Here is a 20,572-nt window from a genome sequence, read left to right on the forward strand (position 1 = left end):
TGACCTCAAGGTTGGAGGTATAGTCGATAGAAGCTTCTGCGTTTTTTGCTACAGGAGGATTCTCGGGTGCTGTCCAGCCTCTTAGGGCTGCGTTTTGGTGGGAGGAAAGACCCTATATCAACGTTTTCTGATTTTGACAGTTTTATCTTATGAGGGTTGGTTCTCTTGATTGGATCAATGATGACAACTTCAGATTTGGCTCCCGTACCACTCTCTTGTTATTTCCTTGATGAGGCAGACAAGTTGGATGGTGGTAACTTTCAGTCATGGAAGTTGCAGGTTACTTCTATTCTCAGGGAGTATGGTTTGATGGAGTTTCTCTCGTACAAGAATCGGTGCTTGCCGGACCTTGCCTTTGCGGAGGATGTGTGTCGGTGGAGGAAGACTAACGGACAGATCTATGGCTTTCTCCTCCTGAATTGTTAGGATTCGGTTCTTCGACACTTCATCTATGCTCTTGATGATGCTTCTACCTTCTATGTGTGGCAGTTGCTTTGTGACCTGTATGGTGATGCCAGTGATCGGCAGATGCTTTCTGCTTCTGGGTGTTGTGCAGCGAGTGATTTTGTGGATACTTCTTTTGGAGATGTTCCTGCAGCGAAGGATATTGGGCCAGTTTTGCTTATTGCATCTGAGGAGTTTGTTTCTCCTGTTGCCCTGCCTTCAGTTTTTGTGCATACTTCTCCTTGCCAGGATGATATCTCTGGTAATGTTTTTGAGGAAGATAGTGGGCTATCTTTGCTCACAACTTCTGAGGGGGATTTTTCTCCTATTGCTTGGTCTCCGATTCTTTCTTCGTCAACCAGTGACCAGGATGTGTTGCTGGTCCCTTTGCCTTCTATGGAGGAGCCTGCTTCTACGTTGTGTTATGCTATTGAGGAGGCTACTACTACTTCAGTTACCACTACAGTGAATGGTCCTACTTCCCTTACTTTGTGTGAGGATTTTGGATTGTGGTCAGGTGTGTCCGTGACCGTGCTGGGGCACAGTGGTACTTCCAAGGATTGAAGGATTGGGATTTGGATTTGGTTGGGCTTGTGGAGTCCCGACATCAGTTTTTAGAGGGGGCAGTTTAGTTCTTACATTTGGCGATGCCGACCTTCGAGTTGGGTGCTATTATACAGCATTTGGCTACTCTTAATACAGAGTTGGAGCAGATGGACTCTATTTCTTTTGAGGGTATTATCTTCTTGGAGCTACAGGCTTCTAGGGATTCCTGTGACACTGTGTTTATATTTGGGTTTGGCACGGATATTTGGAGCAGCACGATGCAACCTTCATGGTTGATTTCTTCTAGAAGAATAGTGTACGTGGCAGCTTGTTCTGTTACTTTTGTAGCTGAGTTGCTGTGGAGATTGCTTGTGGAGCTTTCCTGGTACCTGTTGTTGCTGCTTTCTTTTGTCTTTGACAGAGGACGCCTTCTTCGGCTTCTTGGAGATATGTTCAGCATCTGGTGCTGAGAGGGGGTGTTAACACATTCATCCCCAGTTTTTGCCCATTTCTGGTGTCCATTTGGTCCCCTATTGTATGGCCCTTGCTTGTGGGCTGGCCACCCCTTTTTACTATTTTTCTGGGATTTTTCCCAGCCATTCTGGCATTTTTACAGTCGGCCATGTCCAACAGCTCCAGTCAGTCTTGTACATATTTTGCTCCCTCACTTATGAGACTAATAATGGCTCTTGGTTGGGACTGTTTTGGTTCAGTATATTCAGCATAGTTTGCTCCATATCTCTCTCTCTCTTGCACTCTCTGTACAGCACATTCTAGTGCCACTTTGCTTCCGCTCTGTGCACTCTTTCACTGCTAACAACGGGTTGCATGTCAAGTAGACCATGGTAAAGGGTATCCTGATATATGTGATCACAGTCATGAGTGAAGTGGACAGTGCTGTGATGGGTGGAGGTGGGTGCTGAGGTGGGGGAGGGGTGGCTATCATGGTGAAAGATGAGTATGTGTGATCAGCTCCGATGGGTATGGGGGTACTGAGAAATCATGTATGAGGTGAGCTGTCTCCCAGTAGCCTAGGATGTAATCCACTGTGCTACTTCCACCTCCATGTGGAAAGTGTGTAAGTCCTCTTGACTGTGGCCATCTCTCCATCCCGTTATAGATGAGGAGACGCTGGCATGATCCTAGCTCTAGAAGCTCCTGTCCATAGTATTTGATTGGCTTAGTATCTGCAGACACCCTCCGTGATCGAGAATCCTCGTCCTCTAGAGTAGGTAGTTGTATGGGATCTCCCTTGAAATCATATGCAGTGCACTGTCTGCTCCTCGTCCTCGCATTGAAGTCTCCCACTAGCAAGACCTCTCACAGTCTGAGGTACTCTGGAATCTCATCCGAGAGCGCACTGTATGGTGATGTAGCTCCTCCGATGTCCTCCCTCTTCTCCACCTCCTTTGTCTCCTCTCCATCCTCTATCTCCTCTGTATTTGTGGCATAATGTGAGGTGTCTGGTGGAAAGTAACACACAGCAATGTACATAGTCATGGCCCCTGTCAGCTGAAATCTCACGCACATAAAACGGGCCTGTGGGTCTCTGCTGATAATGCTGATCCTCGACTGAAGCTCTGTTCTGAATAGAATGGCCACTCCTCCTGATTCTCTAGCTCTACTCGCACTCCGTGTGCTCCCTCTGGAAGCTGATTCCCACTGGAATCCTATTACACGTGGCAGACCTCTCTGAGGGCTCTGGTGTGTCTTTGTAAAGAAAATAATGTCCCTGTTCCTGATCACATCATCCATCCGGCCTGGGTTTGACCATAGTGCTCCATTGCAGTTCTAGACTCCAAGCTGTATCCGTGTCTCTTAGACGTCTTCCAAAAGACCGAACTCGGCCTATGAGACAAATCAGTGTACCTGTGTGGGGTATCCTCTGTCATCCCAACAAAATGAAAAAGTACTGAACTAAAAAGCTGAATCTGGGTGTGCAATAAGTACAATGAGTGGGGGAGGGGATGGAGCTCTACTACTAGGAGAATGCAAAGCTATATGCATGGAGTATACAATCATGATATGCAACCTAGCTAGCTCCATCCTGTACCATACTGGGGGTATAAAATGGTATACATCAATGAAGGGGGTGTCCATAGCTCCGTGAAGAACATGCCTGGGTCTGCTCTGAAGCGAGCCAGTCGCTCCGCACCCTCTCTGTGAAACTGAGCTCTGATCTCTGTCATCTCTCTCTGGTATAGGCGTGGTGTTCGAAAGCCAGGTGTCCTCTGTCTCCTGCGGGCTCTTAGTGTCTCTGCTCTCTGGAGAGTAATTCCCTGCTGTGTAGGGGCTGGGAGTGGGGTGGATCTCTGAAAAAATGTAGTAATTTGTGTCTGTCGTCCCCCTCTGGAGCTGTCTGAACCTGTAATGATGTCTCTCTGTGACGCTGTATGTCTAGAATGAATCTCCTTAGTTTGCGCTGGTTTGTTGCCTCAAAGATCTGACGTAGGGAATGTGGCTCTTTGAATAAAATGGGATATCTCTCTCTGATGGCTGTATATGCTCTGCATCTGCATACATAATGCTCCTCACTCTCCACCTCCTCTTTGCACAATCTACATACCCTCTCCTCTCGGGGGATCCGTGCTGCTCCGCCAGTCTCGATCTCCAATCGATGTGATGAGACTCTAAGCTGACCAATAGCTACTTGAGAGCCGTGTGGTAAAAAGCCCTCCATGTATCTAGGCCTCTCTATAAATCCATCATCAGTGATACTCATGAAGTGATCTCTGTAGTATAGCATCTTCGGTGGAAGAGGTTGTGTAGGCAATATCTATGTCTCTCGTGTGTAGAGCTGCCATAGGTCCTGTCTCAATACTCTGTTCCTCTCACTATGAGAGAGACGGATATGTGGTGCTTCCCTGTCATACTGGAATGGTGGTAGATGATCCATGTCTAGGCCATGCTGTGAGAACCAATGTGTGACTTGTACATACCATGATCCTCTGTCTCCTGCGTCAGTTAGCTATCTAGATGCCTCAAAAGCTCTGTATGACAATCTGTCCTGTGGCATCTCTCTGAATCTGTCTAGCAGGCATATAGTCTGGAATATGGCCTCTACCATCATAGGAGGCGTAGCAAACTCTGCTTGGATAATGTCATGAGGTACTAACGGTTTGCTGCGTATCATGTGTGCCATCACGAGGGCGTGTGGTCTCTCTATCTGTGTCCACCAATGGGTAGCAAGGCCTGGCGCCCATACCGCTGCTCCATACATCAGTGCCGGTGTGACTAATGTGTCAAATAGCCACCCCTTCGTCCGGGGCTCCTGAAAATGCGCCTGGTGGCACTGTCTCTCTAGCATAGCCAATGTTGCATATCCCCGTGTCAATCTAACTCTGGCTGCTGAACCCATGGTGAAGCACGTGGCTGCTGCAGAGAAGGTAACCCCTAGGTACACGTATGATGTCACCACCTCCACCTGGCGTCTTGCGAGAGTGAATGTCAACTGACTCCTGCCCTATTTCGATGTATGAAAGACCATAACCTTGGTTTTCCCAAGGTTCACAATAAGACCCCTGCGTGTGCAGAAATCATCGAGTGCATGTAGATGCTGTTGTAGACCTCCTGGAGACTCAGACACTAATACAATGTCATCAGCATAAAGCATAATATGTACTGAGGTACCTGCTAGATCAACTCCATCTTCGCCTCCCCGTGTAATGAAGTCAGCCACCTCATCAATGTGTAACCCAAATAGCGTGGGGAAAGTGGGCATCCTTGCTTCACACCAATGGTGCTAGCAATAGTCTCGGACATACCTCCTGGGCATCTGACTAGCCCAAAAACCTGCTCATATAATGCATAGATGCCCCATGTCATATCTGCTGGTATGCCAAGAGACTGCAGGCGCTGAAAGAGCCTCTCTTGTGGTACTGTGTCAAATGCCTTGCAGAAATCCACAAAGCAGCAATAGAGCTTTCTCTTCCTCACTCTGGCCTGATCAATCATACATCTCAAAGTGAATACATGGTCAGTGGTAGAGAAAGCTCTCCTGAAGCCTGCCTGCCCTGATGAGCGTAAACCTGCTCGCTCAGCATATAAGCTAAGCTCTTTCTCCAACACTGCACCATAGAGTTTGGCCAACACGTGGCCAACCATAACCGTCCTGTAGTTGCTCGGATCGAGCATATCCCCTGTTTTGTGGAACGGCACAATGGTGTGCATCGTCCACTCCGCAGGCAAACCCTCTGCTAGTGCCCTGTTAAACAGGTGTGCAAGAAAAGGAGCCAAAGAACCTACTGCATATATGAGATGCTCACCCTGTAGGCCAGAGAGAGGTTCTTGTTACGTGGCAGTGAGATTCTTGGCCCTAGTGTAAGGATTAATGTCATGAAATTTTGAACAACTTGCTAAGGCTTTTCACTTCTGTAGAGATCAGAAAAGTCTTTGCAAAATAACTGTGTCTCATGCTGGTTGAACTTCAAGGTGAGTTCTGGCATTTGGAAGGGACAAGTCACTAGTATTACCAATCTCATTGTATAGGGTTTTTGCAGGTCACTGGACGAAGAGACAGAGCAAAACCTTTACCATTCAAACTAGAATCTTCAGGTGAATGGGGATATGCAGGTGGAAACTCAGACACACCGAAAATCACTGCACAGTTTCTAGCACCCTGTTATGCTATTAACAAGTAAGTTTAGAGGTTACATAGTTCTATGAGAAGATTTTCTTCCGTTAAAACCTTTCTAGTCATGCTTTTTTTAATGTGGTCTGCTTGAGCTCTTGATTTTTATAAATCTCGGTGATTGGCTTTTCAGGATAGAAATACCTGTCAAAACACCCTTTCTTGGGGACAAGACATTGGAAGTTTGGATTTGCTCTTTTAATGTTCCCTTAGCTCCTGGGAAGACACGCTCCATCGTTTGTAGTGCACGGAATTTTTTCCGCTTTCTTATGCCTGGCCCAGCATGGTGGCAGGTATTTATAACCCACCCCCCCCACCCCCCCCCTCCCCCTCCCCCCCCTCCGGCCCCTCCTCTTTCATAACCATATTCTTGGGGATACTTCCAGGAGAAAGCCTGTGGATGAAAATAGGGACCCTCTGGGGAGAATTAAATTTGGAGCTGAGTCACCATGTTATAGATGTGTAATTTATTATATGTATTTTGTGCAGATGGTTCCACGTTGGCATGAACATTGGACTTCAAACAAGGTATATGACGGGGATATGATTGTCCTTCAAGGGCAGGAGAAAATAATGTATGCAAACACCAGTGATGCTGCAGAAATAAACAAGCAGTACACCAAGATTACATTTACACCCACCCAAGCGGACCGATTGGTCCTTTCTTTCCGTAACTGGCTCCGCCGTCATGGTAATGGTCAACCTGATTGGGCTCCTGGCATCAATTATGGGCCACTGCCATCCACTGTTTTATCGAGGAAGCAGGTACATTCTGCATCTCTCTAAATAACAAGTCAATGTGTTTTCCTTCTTAAAAAGCTTGTCATTTATTCTTGCTTTTTCTGTCTTAAAAACCATCTCATGTATGCTTTGAAATGCATCTTGTAGATGCTTGATCGGTATGAGCAGCATACATTGAAGTGTTCTTCATGCAAGCAAGCTTATGAGTCCTTCAAAGCTTTGCAAAAAATTTTCATTGGGGCTACAGTGGTGTTTGCAGCTGTGGCAGGAATACCGCCTGACATGGGCATCCGAATTCTCCTTGCAACTAGTGCAGCTGTTAGTGCAACATTTGCTTTTGTTTTGAAGGATCTGGAGAAGAACTTTGTGTTCACTGATTATGTTCATGCAGAGATTGACTAACTCAGGGTGTTAATCATGATTTGTACATTACCTGTAAAAAATCTGCAGCTCAAGCCTCCATCAACTTAAGTTAGTGAAGCATAGAATGAGGTTCTGCATATGTGGACAAAACATCTTATTACAGATAAAGTTGTTGCAAAGTTGTTTCATATGGTTCTGCCTATCAAGATAATCCCAGAGATTTGGATTAGGTAACACATTTGTCCCATACTAGATATACTGCATCACTATGGTAGCTTCAACTCAGTCATTTTATGGACAAATCACAGAGGTATCACGTAACAGAGCTTGGTGAAGTGTACTTGTGAATTTTTCTCATTTATACTTGACCCGAAATAAATCTTTGATCAAGAACACTCCCCCTCTCGAGATTGAGAAAATTGTTGGATATGCAGAGTCCCAATCCCTTGTTGAAGTACTCACTACCATGCCGGATCCCAAAGATCCTCTGAGATTTAGCGAGGGAGATGGAGAAATCTTGTCATTGGAAATAGTTTCACAAATGCCAACACAACTCCCTCATTTTAGATCAAGGAAGAATTCGTAGGTACTTGCCTTCATTCACAAATTGCAAATGTAGTATATGCAGGTGATTGGTCCAAGAATAAGAGTAGTGAGCATTATGACACTAGAGAGAGAGAGAGAAATGAAATGAAATGATATATTAACTTCTCTAAGAGGCCATAATGGCCTATGAGACCAAATCTGAGAGTACATCTGAAGTTGGTGTCTCATCAAAGAGAACAACTAAATGAGACTAAAAAGTACAATAAACTGTCCTACAGTTATAAGAACAGAACTGTAAGACTCCGAGATGATACTGAGTAGAAAATACTGGAAAATCCTAAAAAATGTATATCAGGTAGATCCATGTATGCTGATCAGTTGAACTATTGCCCTCTCCTTAGATCAAGTATCTCCGCCATGGGGTTGTCTTGAATGGAGAGGTCGTAGAAGTGAGGTAGGCGCCTTCGATGCCGAGCAATAATGGTCCTGATCAGGCGATGGTGAGGATGCCGTGGTTGGGATCCTAGTGGGCGTGGCCGACGAGCATGACATAAGATAACTGCTCTATCAGTGGTGACTCCCTGGGAGCGTGGTTGGTGCCCTAATGGCCCAATGGAGGAGGTATCAGGAGGTGTGTGGGCTGGGTTGCTGGTGCTGGTGCCGAAGAAATCTGTCAGGGTCCTCTGTCTAGGTACATCATGGCTCGGCCTCTTGTTTGCCAAGAGGGTCTCTCGGTGTCTCCTGAGCTCAAGTAGAAACAATCCAAGGCATCTCTGATCCTCAAACTCCATGACCCTGCATAACGGCCCAAAACCCTCTCGGAAGAGGCTGTGATATCTCCCTCGGATCTCATAATAGACTGTACATCAGCAAATGTAGTGTTCCTCTGTCTCTACCTCCTGGTAGCATAGCTGACAAATGCGGTCATCCACGATCTGATGCACATATCGCCCTGTCTCAATCTGCAGCTGGTGTGATGAGGTCCGGATCTATCCAATGGCACAACGTATCCCATGTGATAGGTGTACATCCATGTACGCCGAGCGGGTGATAAAATCATCCGGTGAAGTGTGTAGAAAATGGCTCTTGTAATGAGCCATTTTCGTGCCCAAGGGCTCAAGGGGGCTAGTCCATGTCCTCTCTGTCTCCACTCTGATGATATCCATCTTGATCACGCGGTTTTGCTCTGAGCGGGTGAGATCCAGAATCCAGACTGTACTGAAAGGGTGGTAGTGCCTGTATCCGCAAACCATGTAGGTCAAACCATGATCTCATCTGAGCGTACCAACAATGAGTATCTCCATCCTCTGCCAACTGTATGGATGAGGTCAATGCCAATCGGGAGTACCTTTGCTGAGGGAGCTCCCATAGCCGCTGTAAAAAGGTAACTGCCTGGAATAGGGCCTCGGTTACTACTGGTGGGGCACCCAGCTCAGCCCGAACAATCTCGTGTGAGTGGTACTGATGATTTGCTCCGAATCTTGCGGGCAATCATCATAATCAATGGTCTCTCCATTTGCCTCCATCCCTCATATGTCCCTCTCTGAGATTTGTGATGTATACTCGAGCCCCAAATTGGAGCTCCGTACAGGAGGGTCGGTGTGACAAGCGTATCAAATAGCCACAATTTGGTGCGTGGCTCCTGAAATGGTATGTGTGCACACTGCCTCTCTCTCAAGTGCCCCCAAGGCTGCATGCCCTCGAGCTAATCTAGCTGTTGCTGCCTCCTTCACGGAGAAACGCGGTCTTGTGAAAGTAACTCCCAAGTAGACATATGACCTGACGTACTCTACTGGCTTCCCTCGGAAAGTGAACTGAGGCTCTGATCTCATCACCCATGCCTTTGTGGTGTTAAACACCATAACCTTGGTTTTCCCAAGGTTCACTATCATATCTCTATCCGCAACAGAAAGCCTGTAATGCATCCAGGTGTCTCTGTAATCCTTTCGGAGAGTCTGAGATTAGAACAATATCATCAGCATATAACAAGATGGGTATCAACACCCCGACCATGCACGCCCCTGGGCCTCCCAATTTGTCTACATAATTAGAGACCGCATCAATGTACAGTCCAAAGAGGGTGGGCGATAGCGGGCATCCCTGCTTCACCCCTATCGTGCTGGTCACCCTATCAGATAGTCCGCCTGGAGCTCGGACTCTGTCTGTTAGAGTCTCATACAAAGCATATATCCCCCACTGCATATCCTCGGGTACCTCAATGTCATGCAATCTGTGCATAAGCCTGGCTCGTGGTACGGTATCCAAGGCTTTGCGAAAGTCCACAAAGCAGCAGTATATCCTTCTCTTCTATGCCCTGCCCTCTTCAATAAGTGCCCGAAGTGTCAGTATGTGATCCAAGGTAGTAAATCCTCTCCTGAAGCCAGCCTGTCCATGTGCTCGATGACCATGTCTCTCTGCCCATCGGCTCAGCTCCGACTCCAATATAGAGCCATATGATTTGGCCAAGTAATGACCAATCATGATTGTCCTGTAGTTGCCTGGTACCATAGGGTCCCCACTCTTAAAGAGTGGTACAATGATATGCTCTGTCCAGCTTGTCGGGAAACCCTCACAAATGGCACGATTAAACACATGTACGATGAGCGGAGCCAAAGTGTCTCGTGCATATGAGAAGTGCTCTCCAACTAGCCCATCATGATCATGTGCCTTTCCATTCTGTAACCTATCATACTGCAGGGAAACACATATGAGGCGGATGCATGTAGAACACCTGCCAATCCTCTCGTGATCTCGTCTAGAGGGCTATGCGGGTCTAAAGCGAACAAGCCATCGGATACTACATCCCGATAAACCCCAACTGTCTCACATGTAAACTGATATCTCGGGTACCTAGGTAGATGAGTGGTTGGCCGATCTCTCAGGGATCTACCTACTAGTGTGAAACTCAGGTATGCATGATCGGCTGCTATGCCAATGGGCCTACTGGAAATCGTGAAACCCCGCACATCAGGTATCAATGAAGGAGATCCCATCAAGTAGAGCATCCCCCTTTAGAGTTCCAATGTGTGAGAGCATCTGATCCTTGCCATCTCGATAGGCCATTGTATATGACCAACCCATGTGCACTCCCGAGTGTGAGAAAATGCGTGCCATCATCTGTAATCCTCCCCTCATCCTGTGCTGATCTCTAGGCACAAGCAAAAGATTAATGAAAACCCTAGGATGATAAAGAACTATATGTGATACAAAAAATGCCGATGGCACATTAGAATACTAGTCAATTGGGTTTAGGCTTACGGAAGTCCTTGATTATTGCCCTTCCGTCGTTGTAGACTGCCCAGATTCCAGCTTGGCGGGCTGCTCGGACTTTGGCGAGTTTTACAGTTTTGTTTTTAACCTGTAGGGGAGTGAGTTCATCAGCTAACCAGAGCCTGGTGCCCTGTAATGATTTGGACTGTCGGAGAACTTGGATCTTGTCTTGTTTGTTGTGATATTTCGCAATGGCATGCTTCCCTTTCTTGACAATGGTCCATGGGTTGCCTATATCAATAAGGGGGAGGGCCATACTGAGTTGCCTCCTCATAATCTCCATGTCTGAGATGTATTCATGCTAATCAATTTCTGTTTGTTGCTGTTTGACTTCTTGCTCGTCCCAATCCTTCGGGAGTCCACCTACTCAGAGATGCTCAGCAATGCTTTCTCGGAGTTCTTCTTCCTTGATGGTTGACATGATATCTGTGGTAAGATGTTGCTCCATACCTTCTGTAGCTTCAATGAACTCTGCTTTGGCTGCATGAATCTGCTCCTGAACTGCCTAAATTGGGTCGGGCTTGCCCTCAAGGGAGGCCAATCGGGTTTCAATTTCGGTGAGCTAATCCTTTAGCTTGCCAGTCTTCTCTCACAGCTTATCGATTTCTGTTAGGAGAGAGAGAGAGAGAGAGAGAGAGAGAGAGAGAGAGAGAGAGAGAGAGAGAAAAGACTACTAACACCTACAAAAAAGACCAAACAGTTTATGAGACCAAACGAGGTTCTATAATGGGTCCATGGTATAATGATATACATTGTGAGGATAACAAAGTGGTTCCTCGACATCTATGATTGTACACTTTCTCCACGTCCCATTGTTTATGGACAGGCACACCTATATTTATGCAAGATCTCTCAAACATGAAGTTATCGGAGTGGAGCGTCTCCTCGGACCACCTACAAAAAGATCAAATGGTCTATGAGACAAAAATGTTACAATAATGGGTCCATAGTATAATGATACATTGTGAGGGTAACAAAGTGGGTCCTTGACATCTATGATTGCACACTCTCTTCGTGTCCACTATCTCTATGGAGGGGAAAACCTATATTTATGTAGGATCTCTTGAATTTGAAGTTGTTAGAGTGGAGCATCTCCCTGAACAAGTGGGTCTCAGGCATCTAGCTTGCTACACTTAGAGGATCGCTCTGTCTAGGGGGACGCTCGAGAGGCGGGGTGGTGCCTATGGCACATGGGCTATTAGTGCACTGCTTAGTCCGTCGAGCAAGGGAATCTAGGGTCATATCTCTCTTGTGGTTGTTAGCGAGGGCCTCCAAGGATGAATGAAGCTTGTAATGGGGGGTTGTGAGGTATATGGTCTACATCTATACCTCTCTGCATTGCCGCCTCTTTGTGGCAATACCACTCCATCAAGTCGAATCCCATCATTGTTAGCCTAGGAAATCAATGACTTGAGATGGTCACTAAATCCCTATGTGAAGGGGCACTGAAACCTCCCTTGATTCTCATAGTACACTAGGCATTTGAAAAGTTAGTGCTTCTCTCCATCTCGACCTTCCTAGTGAATAGAATCGATAGATCATGTTCTCTCTAAGGCTTAAAAGCTATCCTTTTTTATGATTAAGAGAGAGAGAGAGAGAGAGAGAGCTTTTAAAGCCTTAGTTCTTCACCATGGTCATCTCTTCACTATGTGTGTGCACTAGCTAGCTCTCTAGTAGGCCAAAAGGGGTCTTTGTGGCTCTCAATGTAGCCCCTCTCTTTGCATAGCTTTCCATGAAAGATTCCTCTACAATGGGGATTCACTACTAGTAGCTCTCGAATGGAAAGCATCCTCTTAGTCACCATGAGAGGGTGGAAGCAGTTTCGTTCACAACACCTAGCTTGGTGAATGTAAGTGTGAAAAAGGTTAAAAAGTGTGTGGATTTTTAAGATCATTGTTGATGTAAGCTTAGTATTATCATGAGTGATGTTGGACAATTGAGATAATCTAGATTAATTCATAGAATCAATAAAAAAAATATAGGATCTAGATACCTCCTTTGAGAGCTATCAAATGATGTATTTGAAGCTCACTTTATGTGAGAGACTTGCAATAGAGCTTCGTTTTTTGACTTATCATTATAATTTAATTTTCATGAGTATTTCTTAGTCAAATTGTGACTTGATTCATTTTCTATTATGCACCCTAGCTAAATTTTCAACACAAGATTAACAACATTTTCTTAAAATAATAGCATTGTTCTCAACTCTCGTGGAGATCATGATTGATGGTGATTCCACAACAAAAATTCCTCATTTGTCTTTAATGGTGATGGCCAAGATGCACTTAATGTTTTAATATCCAAAAGGTGTCTACATAGAAGTGCACCACAAGTGTGATCATGTAGGATTGTCATGGCAAGCTACAAAATAGACATTCCAAGCTAACAAAGTACTTGCTACCGTGCTTAATCCCAACGATCCTCTCAAATCTGGTGAGGGACAAGGAGAAACCTTATCATTGGAAATAGTTTGTTGACCAATGATGCGGATGATAGCTCCATACCTCATTTTAGATCAAGGAAGAATTCACAAGCTACATGCCTTCATTCACAAATTACAAATGTAGTATATGTAGGTGATTGGTCCTAGAATAAGAGTAGTGGAAAATAAGGATCAAGAGAGCAACAAAACATCTAAGAAGGAGTGGTATAATATTGAGAGTGCCAACTCACAAAGGAAAAATACTTCTTTTGAGCATTGCAAGAGGTAGGTAAAAAGCTCGCACCCCTAAACATTCCCATCAACATTACTTTAAAAGATATACTCCAAAGGATCTTATAGTAAGTTGAGTGAAATTCTCCTTTAGCACCATCTTCAAAAACCATATTCAAGAAGTGTATGCCATAGCTCACATGGATGAAAACAACTTCGCATTAGAAAGGCCTTGCATGAGATAGATTTTGCTTATAAAAAGATATACTAAGCCCAATAGGTAGTAGGAGGACAAAGAAATGCTACTAATGGCTTCACAACTCGCATATCCTCCTCCTCCACCTTAAGTGTACCCTGAATAAGATTTCCATTGCTATACAAGGCATAAACACTTTGATATGCCTTTTAATACTTGGGTACAATAACATATTTTGAACTATGCAACCATTTCTACAAGGCATGAGCTCCCTGCACATAGCTTTAATATATCTATGGTAAGGACTAGCTGCAGCATGCACAAAAACCTTTCAACATTAAATTTTCATAGTAATTTCATTCTAAAACCAAGATATACAAAAGGATTACTTGGGCAATGAGTACTTCCTAGATTTTTCTCCTACCATATTCTAGCAACAAAGGTAAGGGATCAACTCAGACTTTTGTTTCTCAAGAGGTCGACACATGTTATTCACATAATAAAAACCACGTGTTGGGTGGCTACAACATGCCTTCCCACAAGCTGTGTAAATTTTTGAGGATGGTAAGTGCCTAAACAATGGGTGGCTATTTAGATGTGATAGGACCTTACAATCATCACCAAGGTATATTTAGGCTTGAAGATTCCATAGCATAATCCCTTGTGACCAGCCAAATTATTGAAAGCTCTATTGTAATGCATCCTAGCTACTATGAGTTGAACCAACTTACTTCCTAAACGCACCATCACAACTCAAAGATTTTTTTGACACAGTAGGAGATTGATTTAGCCATAGCTTTAGCATCTCGAAGGAACCAACCTCACCTTAACAAAGTCCATCATACACTTGTCATTTCATTAAATCTTGTTAGGAAGTGTGTAATCCTAAATTTGCAAACCTACCTTCTTCTTCAAGAAATATATGAAATGCCCTTTTATGTGGATGAGGTGTGCATGGTCCCCTTGTAGTTAATACAAATAACTTAGGGCAATAATATCCTACATCATAAGCTTCTTTTTAAGGACAAGGGTGCAAATCCTGTTATTCTTATGGGTAGAGTAGATACACAGCTCAGAGATTTTTGCTTCAAGTTATCCCCCCAGTTATGATACACACTGCTGCTGATTATTGACACCACTTGGGAGATTATTGCTAGTATCAGGGCATGGCATATCTAGAAGACCAGATGCGTAGAGGCCTTTGAAGGTATTCATATTTATGACACACAATGAATCTGAAGTATAATGAGTGACATTGTTCATACTCACGTGGGCCCGTATACAAGGATCTTTTAGAGCTGTGAGTGGAACAATGGTATTTTCTTTTCCTCCACTTTTATAGAGCTTTTATGGCAGCATAGTGCCCCCGATTGGTTGAGGTATCCCTACCTTTTGGTTGAGATCTCCCTACCTTTTGGTTTGAGATCTCCCTTTGTATATTTTATATTACTTAATAGAAGTCTCTTTTCTTAAATCTAGAGGCAACACCATTAACACAAGGTGTTCGTTGTGTGGCTCAAACTAAGCCCTATGTATTTATCCTTATACTAGTTTAACAATTGGGTGTAAAGTGCCCTTAATAATGAGTGTTCACATGCAACAAATCACATGGTGGGTCACAGGCTTAACTTAATGGCTTTGCACATTCTCTCGTTGGTCTCCCCAATGATGACATCAATTTCAAGATCTTCATCATCATCATCGAATTAGGCTCAAATTGGGTGACTCGTTCTACACCAAATTCAGCACACCGACATCTTCCTATACAAATAAATTTTCTATAACCTTTGTATGCGGCCTTTATGAACATGCATGTGAACCAAAATTGGACGTGCATGGAGAGCAAGATTGGGATCTTGGATTCGTTATGTGTGAATAAGGGATCTAACCCTTTGCTATCTTGACCATTCAATTGAAGGCTATTGGACTAACAAAAGTACCAACAATGTGCCATAAAGCATGGGGACTTAAGCCACTAACACTAACACTAACAAATAGTCTCAAAGGAGACGACATTTGTTTTAAGTGTTTTAAGTGAGCTTATACAATCTTGTCTTGCATTAAGGTCATTACTTTGTAACTCTTTGGAGCAAATGCAATCTATTGTGCCTTACCTTATAGAGAGTCTAAGATTACTAGATCAAGGGGAGCTATTGAAATGTGTGATCTTAAAGCCTAGTTTAGACAAAGAGAAATTATAAACCTTAGGTTTAGGAGTGAAATATTTTCCTAAGGTCAATTGGTACTAAGGTCAAATGTACACGTCTTGCATGTAAAACACATGGTTTGTATATGGAGCTCACATGTATTGTGTATATGGCACACACATATCACACATGAGTAGTGTGTGCATTTATGGCACACATGATTTGCACCCAAGGTGCATGTATCTATGAATTGGTAGATCCTTGACAATTATACTATGATGTAATTGCCAATCATGAAGTTTATTACTTGCTATGAGCCTCCTTGTATTCCTAGAATTCTCAATGGTTTAACGGGAAGGAAATGACTCAGTATAGTATCCTACTTAATCTATTTTTATACTCAATTGGAGTATGAAGGGTTTGCTATTGCTCCCACTTGCGGTGGTCCAAAATTTTATGAGGATCATAACTCCATGGTGCAATTAATGATGATGAACACTCACATAGACATTATCATAACTTAAACATGAGAAAATGAAATGAAGAGTTTGAATTATATTTCTTGACAAAGTTGTATACAATGTATAGTAAAGACATATGAGAAAATAAAATAAAGAGTTTGAATTATATTTCTTGACAAAGTTGTGTACAATGTTGAGGCTTTGTCAATGTGGTTTGCTATGTCTGCCTCTCTTTGGCACTCTCCTGCCACCTTGTCAATGTGGTTTGCTATGTTTGCCTCTCTTTGGCACTCTCCTACCACCTTGTGGCTTCTTGTCCACAACAATTTATTCTTCTCTTTTGTTTGCTAGAGTGGTCCTGTCTGTATTTTCTATAGCTTTCCCTTATAGGCATGGGTTCTCCTGCATTTCTTGAATCATTTCTTGTGTAGCATTCTTCACAAGCATGGTGACTTGTTCATGAACCCTCTTCTACCCCACCTATTGTTCTGGATTTGGCTAGTTTTATTGATTAGATCTCTTCTTTGAGATTTCCTTTACTAGTCCTTGGTGTAGCATCCACTTTTACCATGTTAACAATCGGATCAGGTCCTCTTGGAACTGTATTTCTTTGTTCTCTCATGTCTTGCAACTCCTACTGATGTCAGCTCTAGAGAGGACAATCTGTGCGTATGTGACTAGGCACGTTGCACTAATATAGCTGGTCAATCATGCTCAGAAGATGGGAGCTAGAATTCATGCTTAGTGTGACCTTGATTTCTACACCTTGTACACACGAGACATCCAATTTTAGTCTTCATCCGTTCTTCCATGCATGTCCTATGGCAAGCTTGGCTAGGGTAGCCTTCAATTCTTCTATTGCTTACTTCTTGTCTTTCTTCTTCTGCGGCTTTTGCTCTTTTTTGGTATCCAAATTTAAACTAGACTTTGAGTCTAAGGTTTCTTCAAATTTTGATACTAAAGACTCCTCTTATTTCTCTCTTCCTGTCTCGGATTTCTTCTTCTTCTTAGTTTCTTTCTTGTTTTTCCTTAGGATCCTCTTTACGCTCATCATTGCTCGTGCTACTACTTGCTCAAATGTGAGAGTTTCCAAGTTATATGATAGCACAACTATCTAGAGTTCCACGAACCATTAGCTCAAAGTAGCTACTATTAGCTTATCAACTTAATCCAATAAATTTAGCAACATAGTGTGGGTATTTCTTTTGGGTAGCTTCACCAGCACTTCTGTGGTCATCTTGTCCTACTGGAATCTCTTTAAGAAAGCATCGAGATCACCAATGTACTAGTTGGTGGCTTTACCACCTAGTGTTGTTGCGAAGAACTCTATTTTATGGCAAAAAAATGCGGTGCATCGGGAACTTCATCTTGCTTTCCCTTGAATTTTGGGTATTTTAGTGCCACTGCTCTACTGGTTGAAGTTGTTTGGCTACCCTTCGGTCTTCCTGCCCATTGTCTTACTATATGTGGTTGTTCTCTCCACCGTTGCCTTGTCCTTCATAAAATTCTTGGTTATTTTGAATTTATTCAATTCCTTGTCTTGATGATCTTGATCTTGAAGTTCAGCTTCCCTCACAGCTTCTTGTTATTACTGTTGTTGTTGGTCTTCTCACTCCAGCATCGTTGATTTCATGATGTAGGCTGAGCACTATTTTTATTGGGTCTTGGAGTTGGGTAACACATTAAGTTAGATAAACATCCCATCATTTTCCATTCGGCTTCCATGTATACATCTTCTATAGAATTCATTTATATTTATAGTGGCCATAACTCCTATCATGACTTAGTAATCACACTCTTCCCTCGACATGGTTACCCCTCAGCTCTGCTTTTCTATTGCAGGTTTCTTCTAACCTTCCAACACTTCTAAATTCCCACAATTAGTTTCTAGCAGCAGCTTCCCTATGAGTTGCATCTTCTCAGCTAGCCGATCCCCCTGAGCAAGATAATCCCCAACACATGATCACAAAAAGTGTCGCTATCCAGTTACGACTCAACACTTTTTTTAAAAAAAATTTTGCAACGTTTGAACTTGGTTGCATAACATAGTGAACTTAACCTAATCCATATAATGTAATGGTGCTCATAGTTGGAGACTAGTCCAATGTTTACAATACCACCAAAAAACAATAAACTTTTCAAGATCATGGAACAAAGGAAAATAAGAAACTTTTAGTTAAACAAGGATCTCCCCCAACATAACGCTATCTCTCTCCCCTGTCAACAAAGTCTTGATGCGAAATGGAAATCTCATTCACACATCTCTATCTTAATAGCATTGTTCACACATCTCTTAACCTTAAGGAAATAAATTGGCACTCCAACATGACTAATGGAAGGTTTTCAATAGAGACTACACTTATGGAGCAAGCCAAAACATAACATAGGCAAATTGAGCCAAAAAAGAAAGGATTTGATTATCAACTAGGATGCCTAATCAAAACTTTTTAACATTTGAGTTGCTACGCATTTTCTTCTTTTAAGTGGGTCTACTTGTGCAAAAGATAAAAGTAAAGTGAAAGCATATATATAAGTAAAGAGAAAGGGTATATAAAAGTAAAGGAGCTATTGGCATCTTCTTTCAAAACACATTCTCACAAAAAGAAGAAGAAGAATAATAAGCTCAAATATGTGGTGCTTTAAAGAAAGTTTGGGTGTTTATCATGTAGCCCTATATGAAATGATAAGAACTCTAATAAAAGATCACTTATCAATGCAAATGTTTTTAAAAGGATAGAACACTTGTGTACCAAGGTTGGAATATTAGGGAAATCTCATTAATAAAACATCAATGCCAAGGTATTGTATATATATTTTAATCAAGCATCAAAGAAGAAGCAAAGCTACCACATTATAGATATATAACTCCAAGTAGTGCTTGACAATAAAATTGTTTTCTCCAGCCAATCAAAATATAGGTAATGCTGAGAAATAAACGGGCTTTAGGTCTAAAAATCAAAGAAATGCCGGGATTATAATTGCAATATAAAAATTTTGAATCTTAAATTTCAAATGGGATTTTCATATTTCAAGCAGGGAAAATATGTTAGGAAGTGGGTTTTTGGAGCATAAATTTCAAGCAAGAAAGGTACGCTACAAAACAAGTTTTATGAGCACTAAATCAAAGTGAGGCTCTAAAGGTGAGATTAAAGGGAAAATATCCATGGAGAGAACTACAAAGTAGATTTTGAGATTAAGTAAAGGTTAAGGTAAAATTTGCTTCTATTGTTATAGGTGCTACTTGTGAGCCTAAATTCTGATTTTGAGATCAACTTAAGGTACAATTTGCCTATATTGTGTTATAGGTGCTACTTAAAATTACAAATAGTTATATAATATATTTTTCAAGAGTGGGGGTGGGTGGTCACTTAGGGCCTTTAACATGAATCGAGGAGAGACTCCTCGTCCACCAGCTTGGGCGGGGGATCTCCTCCAAATTTCGGGATTCCTTCCCCCTTTTAATGGAATTTCCATGGATGGGGGAAGTGTTTAAGGGGCGTTAGGCAAGAGCAATCTTGGCATAAAATTAATATAATGTTAATGATGATTAAGTAGGATTCTACAAAGATATATATTCACTCAAATTTTTTTCGTGTGTATATATTCACTTAAATTTGCTTCGCATTAATTAATACCATTAATTAATGAGAAACTGAGGCCAACGATACCCCGCACCAGGCATGCAACCCGTCACCCCCTCCGTAACCTCCATTGTGCAACGCTCCTCCCTCTCGCGCAGCTCTCCTCCATCACACCTGCCTCGTGGCAGCCATCCTCCCCCTTGCGCAACCCTCACCACAACCCCTGCATCCACATAGGTTGATAGTCCCCTCCAAGAGAGAGAGAGAGAGAGAGAGAGAGACCACAACCCCTGCATCCACATAGGTTGATAGTCCCCTCCAAGAGAGAGAGAGAGAGAGAGAGAGAGAGAGAGAGAGAGAGAGAGAGAGAGAGAGAGAGAGAGAGAAGCACACAGCCAAAAAAAACTTACCGAGCATGTCCATAGAAAGACAGAGCGACGAGAGCAAAGAAAGAGCGAGAGGATGGATGCATCCAAAGAGGGCACGATCATCTCATCACGGGGAGTGGGCTCTCAAGAGAGGCGCACAAAGGCGTCTCTCGTCTCGACGAAGATGCATGAACGACACATAGGCAACATACTTTCTATGGAAGGTTTTGTACGAATTCGTTTTGCTGAATGACAACTCGATTTGTTGCAGAGGTTCTTCGCTTGAAATTGATTAATTAACGAAAAAGAACGTTTCGGTGCCTGATTATGTTTGATTCATTCATAAATAGGATCTAGATGTTATAAAATTAAGTTGGGTAGATTTGTTAAATCCATATTAGCTTGTGCAAGCTCTTCTTCTTCCACTGACAATTGGTTTCCTTCCTCCTTCCATTCCATTAATATGTGGTGTATTCATTCTTAAATGGAGGTTGGGGATTAATATCAATTAAATTAAATATGGGGGTGGCTTGATTAATGAGCATGTAGTAGCAATGATGCATTTTGGTGTTGCGTGCAGAGGAAGACAAAGTGGGGATATATTTGTAAATATTGAGCCGCCACCC

At 42.9% G+C, this 20,572-nt stretch overlaps 1 protein-coding gene across 1 annotated transcript in view; it reads left to right on the forward strand.

Moving 5' to 3' along the window:
- LOC147615737 (pheophorbide a oxygenase, chloroplastic-like) overlaps nucleotides 1–6,914 on the forward strand; it is a 41,361-nt gene extending 34,447 nt beyond the window's left edge. Inside the window, exons 4-7 of the mRNA XM_086778320.1 lie at nucleotides 5,490–5,626; nucleotides 5,754–5,913; nucleotides 6,110–6,385; nucleotides 6,509–6,914. Coding sequence (XP_086634446.1) covers nucleotides 5,490–5,626; nucleotides 5,754–5,913; nucleotides 6,110–6,385; nucleotides 6,509–6,763 — 828 coding nt within the window. The 3' untranslated portion in view covers nucleotides 6,764–6,914. The remainder of the gene's footprint in view (nucleotides 1–5,489; nucleotides 5,627–5,753; nucleotides 5,914–6,109; nucleotides 6,386–6,508) is intronic.
- The last annotated feature ends 13,658 nt before the right edge of the window (nucleotides 6,915–20,572 follow it).

Source organism: Cibotium barometz, chromosome 39 (genome assembly GCF_041138505.1).
Source record: "Cibotium barometz isolate CiBa-2024 chromosome 39, ASM4113850v1, whole genome shotgun sequence".
NCBI lineage: Eukaryota > Viridiplantae > Streptophyta > Polypodiopsida > Cyatheales > Cibotiaceae > Cibotium > Cibotium barometz.